At 41.3% G+C, this 17,644-nt stretch overlaps 1 protein-coding gene across 5 annotated transcripts in view; it reads right to left on the bottom strand.

Moving 5' to 3' along the window:
• The window catches only part of clip1a (CAP-GLY domain containing linker protein 1a), a 20,788-nt gene extending 4,687 nt beyond the window's left edge, over nucleotides 1-16,101 (bottom strand). For 2 of the 5 annotated variants that reach the window (XM_031856281.1, XM_031856280.1), the window contains exons 1-21: nucleotides 15,839-16,101; nucleotides 14,006-14,559; nucleotides 13,506-13,630; nucleotides 13,194-13,410; nucleotides 12,902-13,099; nucleotides 12,689-12,780; nucleotides 12,310-12,370; nucleotides 9,678-9,782; nucleotides 7,495-8,403; nucleotides 7,226-7,342; nucleotides 6,839-6,896; nucleotides 6,674-6,757; nucleotides 6,411-6,567; nucleotides 6,028-6,193; nucleotides 5,630-5,845; nucleotides 2,104-4,548; nucleotides 1,160-1,297; nucleotides 958-1,064; nucleotides 672-792; nucleotides 516-559; nucleotides 315-335 (exon numbers count right to left, since the gene is read on the bottom strand). In XM_031856281.1, coding sequence (XP_031712141.1) covers nucleotides 315-335; nucleotides 516-559; nucleotides 672-792; nucleotides 958-1,064; nucleotides 1,160-1,297; nucleotides 2,104-4,548; nucleotides 5,630-5,845; nucleotides 6,028-6,193; nucleotides 6,411-6,567; nucleotides 6,674-6,757; nucleotides 6,839-6,896; nucleotides 7,226-7,342; nucleotides 7,495-8,403; nucleotides 9,678-9,782; nucleotides 12,310-12,370; nucleotides 12,689-12,780; nucleotides 12,902-13,099; nucleotides 13,194-13,410; nucleotides 13,506-13,630; nucleotides 14,006-14,559; nucleotides 15,839-15,923 — 6,020 coding nt within the window. In that variant the 5' untranslated portion in view covers nucleotides 15,924-16,101. The remainder of the gene's footprint in view (nucleotides 1-314; nucleotides 336-515; nucleotides 560-671; nucleotides 793-957; nucleotides 1,065-1,159; nucleotides 1,298-2,103; nucleotides 4,549-5,629; nucleotides 5,846-6,027; nucleotides 6,194-6,410; nucleotides 6,568-6,673; nucleotides 6,758-6,838; nucleotides 6,897-7,225; nucleotides 7,343-7,494; nucleotides 8,404-9,677; nucleotides 9,783-12,309; nucleotides 12,371-12,688; nucleotides 12,781-12,901; nucleotides 13,100-13,193; nucleotides 13,411-13,505; nucleotides 13,631-14,005; nucleotides 14,560-15,838) is intronic. The other 3 variants (XM_031856283.1, XM_031856282.1, XM_031856284.1) reach the window with 3 other exon arrangements.
• Nucleotides 16,102-17,644: the final 1,543 nt, after the last annotated feature.

Consider the following 17,644-nt stretch of genomic DNA (forward strand, 5'->3'; position numbering starts at 1 on the left):
AATATTTGCTCCATTTCCCATTCACTTCAACTGAAGCCTGTATGATGATTGTCAAGTATGCGTTTCCCGTTTCAGCGCAATCTCCAGTCGAGTCCAGCAGATTCTCAGGTCAGGGTAAAGCTTTGCCCAAACATATTTACTGCATCACAAACATGACATCACATCCTCGTTTTCTGGGAAAATGCATTGAAAGTAAACGCAATGTGACCATGCCTTGCATGTTCCTAATTATCTGCCTACATATATGCGGTTACTATATTTGTACTATTACATGATGATGACCGACATCACGTAGTGCTAAAGGCGTGACGTACCTGAAGGCATTATTTGGCAGGCTTTGAAGGAAAAGGACAGCATGACATACCATTTGCTTTATTACACATGCACTGAATATTAGCATGTGTCACACAGGTGAAAGCATTTGTGTTTATTTAGACAAAAAGCTTTCAAAATATTGGTGAATTTTGCAGAGATCTGAGAAACTGCCCAAATCCCAAAATGATGCATTCTCTTACCTGTGCTTCAACTGTTTTTTGAGTTTTGAGTGCTCATCCTTGAGCTAAGAGAAAAAGATTCATCGTTCAAATACAGTCATGGTTAGCAGATCAATAGCCAACACACAAAATGTTCTGATGCTTGTAAGTTTATGTAAGATTATTAAAGTGTTGCACCTTCACAAGATCACTCATGGCTTTGCGATTGTTATCAGTGTCCAGCGTCAGCTTGTTGTTCTCATCTTGCAGCATCTGCAGGGACTGCGTCTTTACAGAATCTGCTACTTTAAGCTCCTCACTGAATAAACACAAATGTTAAAATCACCTAACAACTCGTATTGGTTTGTAGAAACTTCTTTCATGTCTCTTGATTGAACATAACCTATCAATGATATTCTACTGAAATTTAAAATCTGACAGATTTCCTTTTTACAAGCAGCCAAAACAAAGGATATCTACTCACACTTCATGGCATAGACTCTTAGTCCTCTGAGTTTCTATGGAAAGCTGCTCTTTGCAAACATTCATGTCCTCTTCGCATTTGGAAATATTGTTCTTCAATGTTTTCAGCTAAAACAATAATGACACACATTTATTAGCTGAATTTACAGTTACACAAAACACCTCTGAGAGCTTACACCTACAAGTAAGCAAGCATATCTTACCTGTGCCTCCATCTTCTGCTTGGAGCTCAGGAGTTCCTCCAGTGAAGATTGGGCTTTGTTCTTCTCCTGCATCAAACTGGCCTTCTCCATTGTCAGCTGTTCAAGGGTCTCAGCAGTCTTGCCAGAGGCGTCTGTAGCCTGAATGGTGCATGAGCAGGACATTTGCTAAGAATGGTTTCAAATTGAGAACAGCAAATGGTTGGTTGACATACAACACCTTTTGACCTCTACCAACCCAAATAAGAAATGTGACGAATCTATTCATAATGTGCTGTTTGACCTCAACCAATGATTTTTAACATTTAATACATTAATTGCATGCTTAATGAGTTTTCGGCATTCATTTCTGATTTAGAATCAGGTATTCAAATGTCAGTTCATTTAAATTTTCAAGTTCAAATTCTGGTTGAGAATTAACAACATAAAATTACACTAAGCAGGAAAATAATTAGTATATATACACTCTAAAATACTCCTGTGGCCTCAGAACGGATACCGACCCCCCTGAAAGCTGCTTTATATCAACATCTCATTATTTCTTACTAGTTTTGTAAGTGTATTGGACCGGAGAGATTTTGCAAGAAAACCTTTAAAAATTGGACTGAATGACATTTGTAAAGCAGAATATTGGGGCTATAACTTCTAAAAACTGGATGTCAAATCAAATGAAATATGAAACGCCATCAGATGGTGAGTGCGATAAAGATCACTTTAGACCTACATAGTTATGTAAGCCGAAAGAATTTGCCTCGTATTAGATCACGTTATAAGCCCACAGGCGAAGGCTGGGAGCTCGGGGTAATTTACAGCGGTTAGTAAATGGAAGATGAAAGTTAGACACGAAAACAACAAGGACAGAGGAAAGGGAGACAAACCAGCAAGCATGCAGTGAGAAGGTGACATAGCCCCAGCCACTCTAAGGGTTACTACTGGAGGAGGAATACCTCAAGCTGCTTAGAAATAGCATTTTTTAGTTGGGACTCCAGCTGCCTGACTTTCTGGGCGGCTTCATCTCTCTCCACCTGCAGGGCGCCCTTCTCGGCTGTTAGATTTGAGACGCAGGAGGAAATCTCTTCTTTCACAACGGCAGAAGCCGAAACCTCCGCGACAGCGTTCTCGCGTTGCATTTCCAACAGTTCTCTTTCCGTTTGTAGGCCCTTGACATCGACCTCTAGTGCTTTCTGGGTAGTGTGCAAGTTTTCTATCTCTCCAAGGAGGCTTGACCGTTCTACGAGCCACTTTTCTTGGCTGGTGTGGAGAGACAAAATGTTCTGCTCCAATTTACACTGTTCAGCTAAAAGGTCTTCCTTCTGTGTGGTCAGGGAGGTCATTTGTTTACCAATTTCTTCTAGCTTAGATAATAGCTGCCCTTTATCTTCTGTCAACTGACTAGTTTCTTGCTCTCGCTGCTTCAATTGTGTCTTAAAATCCTCCATAAAAGCCTTCTTTTGCTCGTCAGCATTCTGAAGATTAGAAGACGTCTCTTTATTTTCTTGCGTAACTTTGGACAACGTTCTCTGCAGCTCCTCGATTTGTTTGGATAGACCATCCTTGTCAGATATAGCTTTATTTCGTTCACTGGACTCAGCCCGTAACTGGGTTTCCAGAACGTTCTTGGCCCCCGACATCGATTCAGTCTGACATTTTAACTCCTGGATCTCCTGAAGCAGACTGTGGTTCTCTTTCTGCGAGGATTGGACTTTGTCGTCAGCTGCAGTCTGCAACGACTGCAGCCGCTGACACTCTTTTGCCAGGTTATCGACCTGCTGCACAAGTTCTGAATTAGCCTTCTCGAAATCCATGTTTAGTTTACTGTGCTCCTGAACAAGTTCAGCGTTGCCCTTTTTAAGAACATCAATATCAACGGTGTGCTTCTGCAGCTCATTTTGTAAGTCGGCCTTCTCTCGTTTCAAAGAGGTCATCTCTGCTTCCACTTCGTCTTTTTGGAGTTTGCTGTCCTCGAGCTTTGCGGTTAAATCAGACTTCTCTTGAATAAAGATGTCACTAGCTCTTGAGAAACTATCCAACTGGTCCTTATTTGTTCGAATATCACTAGCTAGCTTATCGCGCTCAAGAGAAAGAGCATTATTCTCAGATATGGTTTTTGTGTGCTTCACTTCTAATTCTCCCATCTCTCCTGCCAAACGCTCATAATCCATTTTCTGCTGCTCTAGTGCTGAATCCAGGCTCATCTTTTCCTTTCGTACAACATGTAAAGTCATCTCAATTTCAGAATTCTGAAGGTGAAATGCTTCTTTCTCTTGCTCAAAAGATGATAATGCCTCTTTAAGTTTCCTGTTGGACTTTAAAACTTGTTCTGTTGAGACTTGAAACTTCTCCTTTATTTCTTCCATCTCTCTTAAGAGCTTTTCCTTCTCATTACAGACTTTTCTTTGAAGTGCAAGTAAGTCTTCTTTCTCCTGCAGAAGGTGAAGCCTCTCAGAATCAGTCACCTGACTGCTGGTCTTGAACTCTTCAAGCATCTGGGCCAGGCTCATTTTGGAGGCTTTAAGTTCTTCACACTCATGGACACAGCTCTCCAAATCTTTCTTGGCAGCACTGAGTTTATTCTGGAGCTCCTCCTTCACAGTCTCAAGGCTCTTTTTATCCAACAAAGCAGCACTGATTTCAGAAGACATCCCCACCTTTTCTTTTGTCAGTGTTTCTGTGAGGGCCTGCAGCTGGGTGTTCCTCATCGTAAGATCTTCTTTTTCTAAGTTTAAGGATTTAAATTTTGCCTGCAACTCGGCATTCTTAGCATCAAGCGATTTTTTGGCATTTCTAGTAGAATCTCTCTCTAAAATGAGATTTTCCTTCTCACATGTGAGCTTTGACACGCTTTCATTGAAGTCATCTTCAAGCCTGTTCTTCTCTTTGCAGACATTTTCATAATCCTCATGCAGTTGCTTCTTTGTAGTCTCAGTTTGCTGGATGTCCTGCTGATACTTAAGGAGCAAGTCACTCTTCTCTGCATTTTGTCTTTGAAGCTCCTCAATCTGCGCCTGGTGTTCACCTTTGGCATGTTTCAGGTTTTGGTTTTCAGTCTGTACTTCTTGAAGAAGATCTTTGAGCTTCTCCAGCTCCTTGTTCAATGAAATCCTGTCTTCATCCGAGCACTTGCTGTTGGCAAACAGTTGCTCTAGATTCTTTGAAAGCGTATCTCTAGTTATTAGCAGTTCTTCATTCTGGACTGAAAGCTCCTGGTGACTAATCTCAAGGGCAGAGAGCTTAGTCTGCATATCTGAAAGCCGTTTCTCCAGTTTGCCCTTCCCAGCCTTAACATCTTCACTTTCCTTACACGCATTTTCCAGATCTAGACTCTGCTTTTCCAGTTTTTTGGTCAAATGTTCAACATCATGCTTGTTGGAGTCAAGCTCAGCAGAAAGACACTGGGAAAATAAAGTTGAAAAAAAAAAAAAAAAGGAGGGAAATATATATATATATATATATATACACACATACACACACACATGGAAAAGTAAGCTGAATCAAAAACTAAACCAAGCAGATATGTCCAACAAAGTGATATGCAATTGGAAAGGTTAAGCTGCAGGAGCATCAAAATGGCAAAAGACCACACCACAGCTAACACCACAATGGTTTTCAGCAATATGAAAAGGTGGAACATTTTCACTTCAGCACTAACTTACTTTTAAAACATGTATTAATTAAAATGATGCCAACAAATTTGACTGAGATATAAACAAAGAGTGGCTGACGGCTAGAGAGGCACCAATACTAACTCAATCAGTCAATCGGTGACCACGGGGCCAATCTTTTTAATTAAATTGTATACAAATAAACTATTTACATTATATACTGGAATCTTAAAAAACTAACCATTTTGTAAGAAAGTGAAAATGTTCCACATAAATGAAATATCAGGCTAATAAACAATGCAAGCAGGGGTACAGAGCTAAAGTAGTAGAACATTTAAATCAATAGCTGTACACACATTTACATACAGAATGTAAATGCTACCGATTAAACTTGAATCCTACCCAGTGCATAGATATCCATTTAGCAGCCACAACACAACTCGTTAAGTATCTTAAGCATTTGTTTGGCTTGGCTACTAATCATAAATGGTCTTAAAATACATTAAAAACATGATTCTAATCAGGTGTACCCCTGCAAGCATATGGCCAGTGGTACCATCCAATGAATGTGAAAGAGGTTATGTTGGGGCAGAAATGAGGAACTCATCACAAATGTATGTCTGTATTATATGTATGATGGTAATTAAGCAGGAAAATGTTGTTGATAATATACATGAATCACTGATGTTAAATATAGAAAAAATCCTTTATGTAAATTTTCATTTACATAAAGGATGATTTTCAATGATTGAACATTAGTAAAGTCAGTAATACATAAAATAACCTTTTTCCATGAAACTAGTTCCTGGCAGAAAATGTAAAACCCGTTGATCAAACTAATATCTGTGTATCTTGGAGGGTTTGTGCTTACCTGAGCCTGTTCCTTGTACGGCTGCAGCTCAGACACCAACTTCTCAAGCTCCAGGTGTTTGTCCTTGTTGGAGGAGAGCTCCTGCTTCAACTTGTCAACCCGACTCTGCAGAACCTCAAGTTCCCTCACATGAAGCTCTGAAACCTGAGAGACGGATTTCTCTTGTGAGGCCTTGAGCTCCTCAACCAGGGTCTCTCCCTGTTTAACAGTCTTCTCCTAGAAAACAGAAAATTAGAAAGACGATCATTATGACCTACTTGTTTCCAAGCAGCCCGTGACTCAGGGAAACACTTAAGATTTTTCAATGCTTAGTATTACACATTTTAATGTCCACAAAACTTGAAGTATCTGCAGTTAAATTCTCAAACACATTTTTGCGACTGCCCAACAATACTTACCAGGTTAGCAACCTTCTCCTGGAGGCCACTGATCTGAGACTGATGTGCATCTCTGGTCTCCATCAGCTCCTGCTCTTTGCGGGATTGTTCTTGCTGGAGTTGTTCATTCGAGTGCGCCACCTTCTCCTTCTCCTCCGATAGTTGACTCTGTAACTCCTCAAGCCTCCTGAGTGACAACAAAAAAGAGGACGTCTGAGGAGGATGTTCAGTGACAGGTTAGATAACTAACAAAATAATTGACTACAGCATGGAATCAAACAAAGGCAAGATTTTTTTCTTAATACGTCACAGGGAAATGAGTATCCAATTCTGACATGATTGGTATAATATGTTTTGTGGAGTAATGAAGTAATATGGGAGCAGGGCAAAATGAAGTGTGGCACCTTTCTTTCTGTATGAGATCATCGTTCATTTTGGTCAGCTGTACTGAACTATCGCCAGATGTCTTCATCATGTCCGAAATATCATTTTCTAGCCTGCATTTGTCCTTTGAGAGCTGCTCAAGCTTTTCGTCGGCAGCCTTCAGTTTCCTCTCGAGCCCTGAGTTAAGACAAGACAACTTCGTTCATAGGTTCTAAGGTTCAACGAGAAAAAAAGCATTCTAGATACAAGACATTCAAGATGAATGCAGTTCTACTGTTCTCACCTGCAAGTTGACTTCTTAGAGACTCTGATTCTGTGGTCAGAGATGTGCACTGCTCTTCCTTCTTACTGAGCTTCTCAAGTGTTTCTGCAAAACAAGAAACGTTATATTTTAGATCCTAGAAGGCGTTAAACACAAACTGAAATTTTACACTGGCTTCTCATTCACCTTGCATAGTGTTTGATGATGTAGTCTGCTCCTCTGTGCTTTCAGACAACTTTTGTTTCTGTGGAGAAAGATATTTTTGCATCAAATTTGTGTGTATGAATTTCCGCAAAAGATCAAAATTTCCTGAGTGTTGATTCTGATTTTCGTGGTGTGTACAACATTTGAATAGTTGTATTTTTATGAGACCAGCTGATACATCAGATGAACAGATATTTTAACTGATATTAGCTCATTGCAGATATCGGTATCTTTGTATATGTTGGCCAGACATGATTCAATCATTCATCGTTTTTCATCGAAGGGCACTGAACATGAAAAATACAATGACTTCAATCCCAACACCAAAAGGTACTGTATCCACATCCAAAATGTGGTTATAAGTCGCACCAGGCCTCCAAGCTGCTGTTCCAGGGCATCCTTCTCCTGCTGCGCAGTGGTCAGACTCTGCTGTAAAGAGAGGACTTCCTGCTGTCGGCCCTCCAACTGTGAGCTCAAGTCACTGACCTATAGCACACGTCAAGAACAAATTACAGAGGACTAAAGAGAAGAAGCATCGTCTGGAAATGACATTAACGGAAGAAAAAAAGGACACAACTTTGCTCAAACATGAGACGCACTGAAAATGAAATATGAATATGGTCAGGAGGTGAACCCACCTTGGCAACCTGGTTGTTCCCTTGGCTCTGAACCACCTCTAATTGACTCTTCAGGGTCACGAGCTCCTGGTTACCTTGTGCTACTTGGCTGCGCAGAGCCACCATTTCTGAAATCTGCTCTTTGGTTTCTCTGTCCTTGGCTTGGGCCTGTTGTGCCAACATTGCTTCTTTCTCCTCAAGCTCCTTCACCTTAACTTCAGCATTATGGAGTTTTCCAAGAACTTCCTCCATCTCCACAAGGTGCTGCTCCTCCGTTTTTTCAACGCTGGACCGTAGTGACTCCTCCAGTCCTTCCTTGTCCTCAATCAAAGAAAACAGCTGAGCCTTCAGTGCCTGCGTCTCCCGAGTTAAAGCTGCAGCATTGGCCTCATGCTTGGCTCCAGCCTCCTCTAGAGCCAAATTGTGCTCTATTTTCAGACTCTCTAGTGCACTTTTGGTTTCGATAAGTTCTTTTGTCTGGGCACCTGCGCCTTTGCTGAAGGACCCTTTCAGCTCCTCCATGGCTTGCTGGTGAGAGGCAATGACAGATTCCAACTTCGAACGCCACACTTCAATAACATCAGCATTCTCCTTCTCAGCCTGGCTTACGCGCATCTGCAACTGTTCGTTGTCCCCAGAGAGCCTTACAGATGTAGCCTGGAGATGGGCAGCTGCCTCACTGTGGGTCTTTTCTTGAGCATGCAGCTTCTCCTTGTACTTTGTTAGCTCTTCTTTCTGCTTAACTTCTTGGGAAGCCAACTTATCCCTCAGAGACTTTATCTCTTCCAGAAGAGGAGAAAGCGTTGAGTTTGAGTCCTCAGAGCCTTGTTGGGTCCCAAGATGCAGCTGCAGGTCAGCTACCTCTCTTGTACGCAGAGAAAGATCCTTCTCAAGGTCCATAATGCGGGACTTTTCTGACACAGTAGCAACCTTTAAGAGCAGAAATCTTATATTCAATGATGCGTCTGACATGCTGAAGCAATGTGTACTAACAAGTTTGTTAAAGACTTGATCATACTTTACTGTTACTGAACAAATGAAAAAAAAGGGATTGTTAAACAACACATTTAAAATGTTTCTGACAGAGAAATTGTCCAATTTGCTTGCATAATGAGGAGGGTATGAAAAACATTGATCTCAAAAACAAGGTGTTACACTGACCTCTCGTGGCTATAAACGGTATGGTCCAAATAATGGAAGTGAACACTGAAAGCATGTATGGAGCTATAGTAGTGTGTAAGACATTTTCCACCATCCATTACACTCTCAATCACTGAATCCATGGTAATACTAACCACATGATTTAGGAGAGGTATGAAGTAAGAAAACACTTTGGGAGAATTGACATGTCCCACTATCTTTATGTTAGTGCAGCTATCTTCCAAATCTAGTGTTTATTCTAATCCCAAACATCTCTTTTGACTGCTTCAACCTAATATTTAATAGCTTGGTTAATTTAATTATTTAATCAAAATCAACATTTTCTTGATCAAATAATTGTCGAAAGGGAACCTGGAGAAACGATGGCCTGAAATTAACGAACATACATTTTCCCTGATGCCCTTTATGACTATAATACCGTAAGGGAACACAAGGATGCTTAGTCTGGGAGGTGGGGCAGGTATTGGACCAGCCAAACGCAAGGACACCAAATAAGCAGGACAAATGGATGCTGGGAGGGACCGGGGAAGTAGAACCGAGGACGGGGACACGGGAGAAGTTTGTCTGTCTGGTTAAGCAGTGATACCAGTAAAGCAGGAGTGAGTTCAGGTTGGGCAACTTATCGGAAAATAGTACAAATTAAAGAGCTGTTACTCAAGACAGCTGAAAGATGCGTATGATTAGTTTTTACAGTAATAATTTAAACGTAAAATAATTTTGAGTGAATCAATTTAAAGATGAGGGAAGATGATACTTCAGAAATGGTTACAAATGTATTCTGTAGCCACAATTTGAAATGCTAAATTTGCAAATCTTACTCTACCCTAGATGGACTGATTTGAGCATTTAAACAAACATAATCATATGTTATAAATCAGGAGTATTCTTTTTCTTGTGTGAATGCCGACAAATGCAAGCTCATACAAAGCAAAGCTCCAGTTACTGCCCAGCACCGTTCTGTACCCCGTGGAAATGTTTTGGCCACTATCCCCGGCACAGGCCCTCTTTTCCAACGCAGCGCACTACAGAGCGGAATTCATTACCCTAGTGTCTTCTAACTCTCTTTGGAGTTTCTCAGCTTTGGTCTTTTCAAAGAGTAGGCTCTGTTCAAGCTCCTTAATGTGGGCATGCTCCAGTCTGGTCTGCGTCTGTTAGTAAACAAGGGGGGAGAGGAAGAGAACACACCAGTGCCACCATCACATGCCAGCCCAATGCAGACAGAGAGGGAGTGAGACAGGAGAGAGGATGGAGGGGTTCGGACAAGGATAATGGTGATGGTGTGTGTGTGTGTGTGTGTGTGTGTGTGTGTATGCGCATGTGTGTATTTGGGAGATTGGGGAAAGGGTATTGGGTGGGAAGTGAATGATGACAATGGGAAGACACCCCATGCAGAACCTTCAGGCTGTGCCATAAACAGCTGCACACAGGGCATTTGTGAAAGAATGGTGGGAAATACAAAACAAGCGACCAAAGAGGGGGCCATGTGTTATGAATATGCAGGATGAGTATGTTGATGGAGGCAGTTTATAAGTAACCATGCAAAGTTGACACCTGGTGAACAAAGCACATCGATTGTTATGATACACTGAAAATCTGATAATGTGTCAAGCCAGCAAGTATATTACGTAAAAATGACTTCACCACATCATGGAGAGAAAGCAGCGATGGCGGTTTCCTGAGCCCGATATTTTAATGGATTAGATCACACAGAAGATATCTGATGTTCTAGGATTGTCATTTTGATTTAACAACACAAAGTTCTAAAGACATATGGCTGCATTGGTCGTACTTAAAACTAAACCAACATTATGTCTTGATTTTATATTGGTAGCATTATCAATAACCACGCTGCTTTCTCTCATTAATGGTAAGGCCATCGTCCACAGTAGAGTAAGTATTGTAATAGAAACCACCCGTTATCAGACACCATGTGCAGGATTTGTGACCAACTTAAGAGAAATCAATCAATAACGCAGAAGCTTAAGCTGTAGGGCCCAAGAAACAGAAAGGGTTCCCATTTGACTTCTTGTTATTGTGTGCTATGACTAATGGTTTTATAGTAACTTATTGGAGCATTTCATGGCACAAGTTTGTGATTATGGTCTTGCATGTTAACCCAGCATATATTGACTTAAAGTTTCATTTTAAAAAAGGGAAATAGCACCAATTTAAAATATTATGTCAACAGCTTATACCAGGTGTTTGATGGACACAAACTGACAAAATAAACTGTCATGGCTGACTAACTTAAGTATATGCCATACACAAAGGTTATGAATAAGACAAGAAGAATGTCATTATGAAACTACCAGAAATATATTTTAGGGCTCACTGTACATTTTCTGGGTACTTTGAATGCAAGTTTACTTATATGCACCCATTGTTCATTGTCCGTGGATGTTGAGAAGGTACAAACTATATTTTTACTGTACTTTGTATAAAAATTACATTAGAATTTTGAAGTTGAGTGTTTCTCCCATTAAATTGCAGTGGGCCAACTGAATACAGGTCTGTGACTGGACAGTGGGATGACAAGGGAGCATCTCCAGTGGTTCCATGCTGAGCACTGGACCAACATATAAGACGAGGAAGAGAAGGAAAAAGAAGCAATAACATCACATCACTGAACAGGGAGGCACCGAGGGTTATAGCACAACATTAGTAATCACACCTTCAACAGCTTGAAGTCAACAAAGCAGTTTTTGAGTTTGGCCGATTAGAAGTTTTGTTGATGTCTTTCAAGCTGCATGCAAGTCTAAAATATATCCACAGCTGTGAGTAAGTAATAAACTGTTAGTATACACGTTTAAAAAGAAGATAAAAGGGATATTCTAACCCTGTAGCCCTCAATTTAAACATCTAGTTTGAGCTTGGTTGCCTTCAGGGTAATTGAGATGGTCCCCTGTGTAGCACTGTGGAATAAATAACAAATCCTTGACATTATACATTTTAACATTATTTCCCTCACATAGCCTTATGTGTAGGAAAAAACAATCCCCCTAGCTTTGATAATTAACTTGGACAATATATTTCCAAAATATAATATATACCATACAACTTGACTCTACATTAAGTATTTCACCCGGTTAACCCTACTACAACAATATCAATATGCCTTTTGTTCAGTGACCACATGGATATCAGTATGTATTCATTTCTGCCTCGTCATCAAAGCCAGAGCCTTCCTGCACCACTGGGTGCATTTGACTGCACATCATCTAATGTATCAAACTGTCCGTGCAAACTTATTGAGGCTGCAGAATGGATAGCTTCCATTGCTAACATAAACAAGAGACAGTGAAAATGCTCTCTCTGGACGCAACTGTAGCTCAGTGACAAGGGATACCAGTTAACCCCTTGCAACCTTAAATCATATTGGACCTGCACACAAGGAGACACACTGATGTGCAGTAAAGAAATATGTAAATCCATTTATTGTCATGGAAATAGAGGAAGGTATATGTGAACTGAACCACGGTGCAGGGTGAATGGAGCACCTGCTGCCTCAGACTTAGAAACAAAAGATCAGTGGGACAAAACATCCACTTTTGTGTTCAATCAAAAAAAAGGAAATGTCTGATTTGATATTATTGAATTGATCAATGTTTTCTTTTCAAACAGGAATTCAAAAAAAAGTGTTAGTTGCAATGGTGTGGATTTGTGTTGTGCGTTTACCTCCAGGTCTCCTTTGGTAATGCAAGCTTCCTCTACGCGAAACTGAAGGTCCTCCACCTTCCTGTTCAACAGAAAATAATTATCTTGAGGGAGCGTTGTTGTTGTTTAGACATAACAGGAGAACTAACAACCTATAACATATATGTAGATGAAGAGCAAGGTTAAGCCAACTCAGGCACATATCTTTCCTCAGGACTTTATACAGTAGACACTTCATATAATATACAACTATAAATATATAAGACCACATGGATATCAGTATGTATTTATTTACTTGTCATGCCCTTTTCTCATTTTTTTCTTTTGACAAACTCACCCAATAAAATGGAAACACTAGATGCTGACATACTGCCCTGGGTGACTGTCTGGGAATCCTTACCTACGCTCCTCCTCCAGCTGGTTCAGCATCTCCACTTTGTCTTTGTCTGCAGCTTCTACCAAGGCACGTAACTGATCCATCTTGGTCTCCATCTTCAACGGAAAGGTAGATCAAAATAAAAAAAATATCAATGTAGATGACCAGGCAGCTCTAATTCTCAGTGTACTTTAGGACCAACAGGAGTGTTATTACTGAACCACAGGGAGAGCTGACCTGCTCCTGTTCCTCCCTGAGCAGGCCAATCTCTTGCTCCATCTCTCCAACATGGCCAGTAGCTTTAGCAACTTCAGCTCTCTCCGTGTCCCGCTCAGCCATGAGCTGCTCGATATGCTGCTGCTTCTCCTTCAGCGCCTCCTGCAGGGCCGTGGTGCCCGAAATCTTGCGATTATACCGCGATGACGTCTCCGTTAGCTATGGAGAGACAGAATACAAGCAAGGTCAGACGGGGGAGTAAGCACAGCATAAAAAATAATAATAGGTGAAACCGAGTGTGTCCATGTCTCACCAGGCCTGTACGGCTGGGCTTGGCGCTGACCGAGGAGGCCACGGAGCTCATGGTGCTGATGGAAGAGGCACTCGGGCTTCTCTTCAGCCCTGATGGTGTGGCCACTACTTTGCGAACTGTTGTTTTTGCTTTGGCTGGCGTGGTGGAAGGGAAGCCAATGCGTGTGACTTTGTGCACCGGAGCAAATAAGCCATACTTGGGCTGGCACTGAAAATATCTGGGAACACATAACGGAACAGAAATATGATAATGTAAATCATAGTATACATGTTGTTAACTTTTAGTTATTTACAGATCCAGTGGCTGTTGTACCTTGTGCCTGCCACTGCCCCGTCATTCTTTCCTAAGGGCTCATCCAACTCCACACCACACCACTCGCCTTTAGCAAAATCCGTTTCTCCAAGGAAACGTACCACTCCTGCCTTTGTACCACCGACCTGAGAAGAAAACACAAAATATTAGCAAACATTTAATCTCCTCAACAGATAAGAGAGGCCTAGAGAGTAATCAGCTTTGCCTGGTAGTAAACCCTGAGTGAGATAATTCCATCAAAGCAACAGAAACAAACATGTACCGGCTTTGAACAGAATGAGGCCAAAGTAAGGTCAACATATGGTCAACATATGGACACCATGTAAAACCAAATTCTCTAAATGCAATGAAATGTACAGGACTGCACAGAGCAGTGTTACTACCAGTACTTCCTTTAACTCCGACCGTTAATTACTAAGAAGAGGAGAGTTCAGTTAGTCATATGGTGGAATATCAAGAGAAGAAATGGTTTTTCTGTTAGATAATGTAACGAACTTTACCAATACTCGATCGCCCATCTTCAGTTCCCTTTCCCCCTTCTTGACTGATCCAGTCTCGGAGAGGTTGGAGATAGATTCACTGTTTGTTCGTGCGAGGTTGGAGGATGGTGCAGCTGGCGTAGTGGAGGAGGCCTTCTTGGTTGCCGTTGTAGTTGAGGGTAATGTTGACTTTGGGGCAGGTGTATGCGAGGCTACGCTGCCAACTGAAGGAGTGGGTGATGCAGCGCGGGAGGGGGGTGCCGTCTCCGTTCCATTAGCCTCCCCTTCTGTGAGAGACAACTTGGACGGGCGGGTAAATATTCCTCGCAGGGCTTCACACTGGAAATAGCGAACACCTGCAACTGACCCGTCATTCTTCCCAATTGGCTCATCTAGAACAATCCCGGCCCACTGTCCTGGGGCAAACTGTGCCTCTCCCAAAAACTGTATGTGGCCTGCTTTATTCCCATTCACCCACACACGCTCCCCTATCTGGAAGCTCTCCCCGGCACTCTCGGCATCTCCTCCAGTGGCACTTGCATCTGATTTGTCGGCCGCATTAACTTTAGCTCCCGCTGACAAATAAGGAGAGAGAGAACAGGGGTCTGAAAACTCCATTGTCTGAGAAAGACAAATGTCACAATGCACTGCAAAGCATTTAAATATCATGTGATTTGATGTACAGAATATACTATGCATGTTTAATCTTTCCTCTGTTTGAATGCGTTTCCTTACTAACTTAAAAAGGTATCGTAAACTAACATTTCTACGGGACTTCCAATTGACTGAGGCAAATGAGATCTAGGCTAAATGTTTCAGGAGCAAAACTATTGTCATACAAATTATTACTTTTGTTTTGGCAAGCTGTTGGTGTGAAAGCTGGGATGCCTACATCTCCTTAATGCCATCCCCATACACTGCACAAAATAGTCACTTGCCTCGCGTATGAGACTGTGAGCCCCTTACTGCACACCTAAGCCAACTAGGACTGAGCTGTTCCCGTGGCACTACTCTAAAATGAAACTCTCAGTCAAAATTGGCCTGTTGCAGTACTCTCAACCCAGAGACCAAGACATATAGAGTGGTTTATATGGTATACAGCACAATGTTCGCCCCTATCTAAGGTTAGGTGACTATTCAATATTATTGTTTATCACCTTTCCATTACATTGGTTTGTAATATATTACACATGATCACATAATTTAGGTCTTAATTGGCATGTCATTTCTTTTGGCAAAAGTAGACTAATGATTTAAGAAAGTGTCGTGAATGTCAAAAGCCCAGACGATTAACCTTTCTGTGTTAGATCCACCACAGTCTCCATTGGACTTTTCATCCTCTTAACAGTTACATGTGTAACTTGGCATATAGGAAATCTGAGGATCCCAATCCTACTGTTCATTAGGATGTTTTACTATGCTCTCATGCTGTGATTAAATGCAACCTAAACAAAAGTGTGTTCAGCAGATCTCAAGGTGGGTCTGCTGTTGTGTATTCCTTGGGATTTGAGATAAAATAGCTGGTGAGTGTATGTCATTTATCAGTTCTATTCATCCAATGAAATGAAACAGCCTTGTACAGTTGTTCGGGCTGAAGCTCCTTGCAACGAGACAGACATATCAGCCCATAAAAACAAAACTGTAAAAAAGCTAGAAGGCACTACAAGCTAAGTCGTATAATGACATAAACTAGGACCAACAGGTCTGCCAAAAAGAGCGTGACACAACATTTGACATAATATCACATTCACTCATGAACCAAACAATCTCTGGCTCGGGAACACTCGAGGGCAAACACTGCACTGCCACAAGTTCCCCACAGGGTGAAGAAGCTGCACAAGGGGAGGTTCTTACCTGTGCTGGTCTTGGGGGCCACTGTCCCAGGGGGCCTTCCTATCTTGCTGGGCCCTTTGATCCCACTGGGCTTGGCTGTGCTCATGTTTCCTCTTGTGATCTGTTAGACCCACAAGGCGTTCCGTTGTAGGGTACAGACTGACCCCAGACCATCAAAACAACAAGTGGCAGCTCTGTGTTGGTGAAGTTTTTCTCTCCTCACCAAAATTAATTTGACAAAAAAATGTTAAATAAAAAAAAAAAAAAGAAAAAATATGTTAAACAAAAAGAAAAACTAGGAAAAGGGAGGAGGGAGAAAAAGTGCTGCTCACAAAAAGGACCCTGTTTGGAAGGGAGAAAAAAAAGAAATATTACTTAAATAAATCATGTTTTTTACTGAGCACTCAGAGAATCACTGCTGGCTAATTAACAAGAAACTATTTAACAAAATCAATTTGTTATTTTGGCAAATGTACCATTTGCTGACTTTTCCCATCTCTGCCAGCAAACATTTAATGTAATAAGTAAACTAATAACTAGCTACAGATAAGGCATGTTCATTGACTTTGTTTGTGATGCTCTGTTAACGGAGACATTTTGTTTCTGTTATGACAACGAGGTCCTCAGTACACACCACGTCACAGTTAAGACCTAAAAATACCCCGTTTAAGGCCAGTCGATATGCAGTCTATGTTACTGCCATCATGAACTTCTGAAGAGCTTAACATCTGTGACCTTGACCACAATACAAGCAGCACCCCAAACACTCTCTCACTCAATCTATAATTCTGGTGCATAAAATCGCTGAAATCTGTTTGGCAGCTTTTCCTAAAAACAGGATTACTGTGGAAACAAGACCACAATCACCAGCAGATTAGGCCGATTGTCAGATTACCTGACCACAGAATTGATTGGCTGAATGTACTATTTTAACATGTTAAAATGTTGTTAGTAGTTTGACTCAGTGATGCATTGTGGCTTTTATACTGCTATTGCCTGGATTCATTCAATCAAAACAGAAAAACTACTGTCACGCTTTGAGTTTCAGGCCAATCTACTGTCAGATCTGTAGCATCCCCAACAGGATCTCAGCAGGTGTATAGAAAGTATAGGACACCAATCCTGATGCTTGATTGAGCTACTACAATCTTTAAAAGCAAACTACAAGCAACCTAAAGCAAGGATGAGCTGCTTTGTCAACAACGTGACCTAACAATTACTGCACTGTGCATGTGTACAAGCAGGCCTCTATGATGAAAAAAGTGTGATTCGCAAAGAAATACACATTTTTACCAAGGGGGTTTCCACACTTTATTTTTATTTTATTGGATTCCATATGCAGTTCCCCTACCAGTTCGAGAACAGCACCTCTTTTGGATAGATTTATATATATATATCGGGATTTGCTTTAGCACCTTACAGGTGAGAACAGAGAGCGTATTTTGATTAACATTCTTGATTTAAAAATATTCTTTGCCCTGAAATATGCCTAAAAAATTGTAAATCAACACCTCCAGTGCCTTATCACCTCTCTTGCAAAGTCAAACTGTTTTGAGTCCGTTTGAAGTCAGCAAAGACGCTCGACATCACAGAGTAGACATCTAATATAGAACTTGTTCAACAGCATCATACAAACGTCCCTTTCATTCCTCAACGGGCCTAAGAGCTACAGCATGTAAGTTCACTTCAAGGATCGAGAGGACACGCTGCAACACAACACACACCCTCCTAGACATTTCTCGATGGAAAATAAAGACTGGCCGTCAGAATGCAGTGACCTAGTTCAAATGCAGCGTTCCAGTTTTCTCCCACTGTGCCTTTGAATGA

Source organism: Anarrhichthys ocellatus, unplaced genomic scaffold (assembly GCF_004355925.1).
Source record: "Anarrhichthys ocellatus isolate YVR2014 unplaced genomic scaffold, GSC_Weel_1.0 scaffold17, whole genome shotgun sequence".
Taxonomy (NCBI): domain Eukaryota; kingdom Metazoa; phylum Chordata; class Actinopteri; order Perciformes; family Anarhichadidae; genus Anarrhichthys; species Anarrhichthys ocellatus.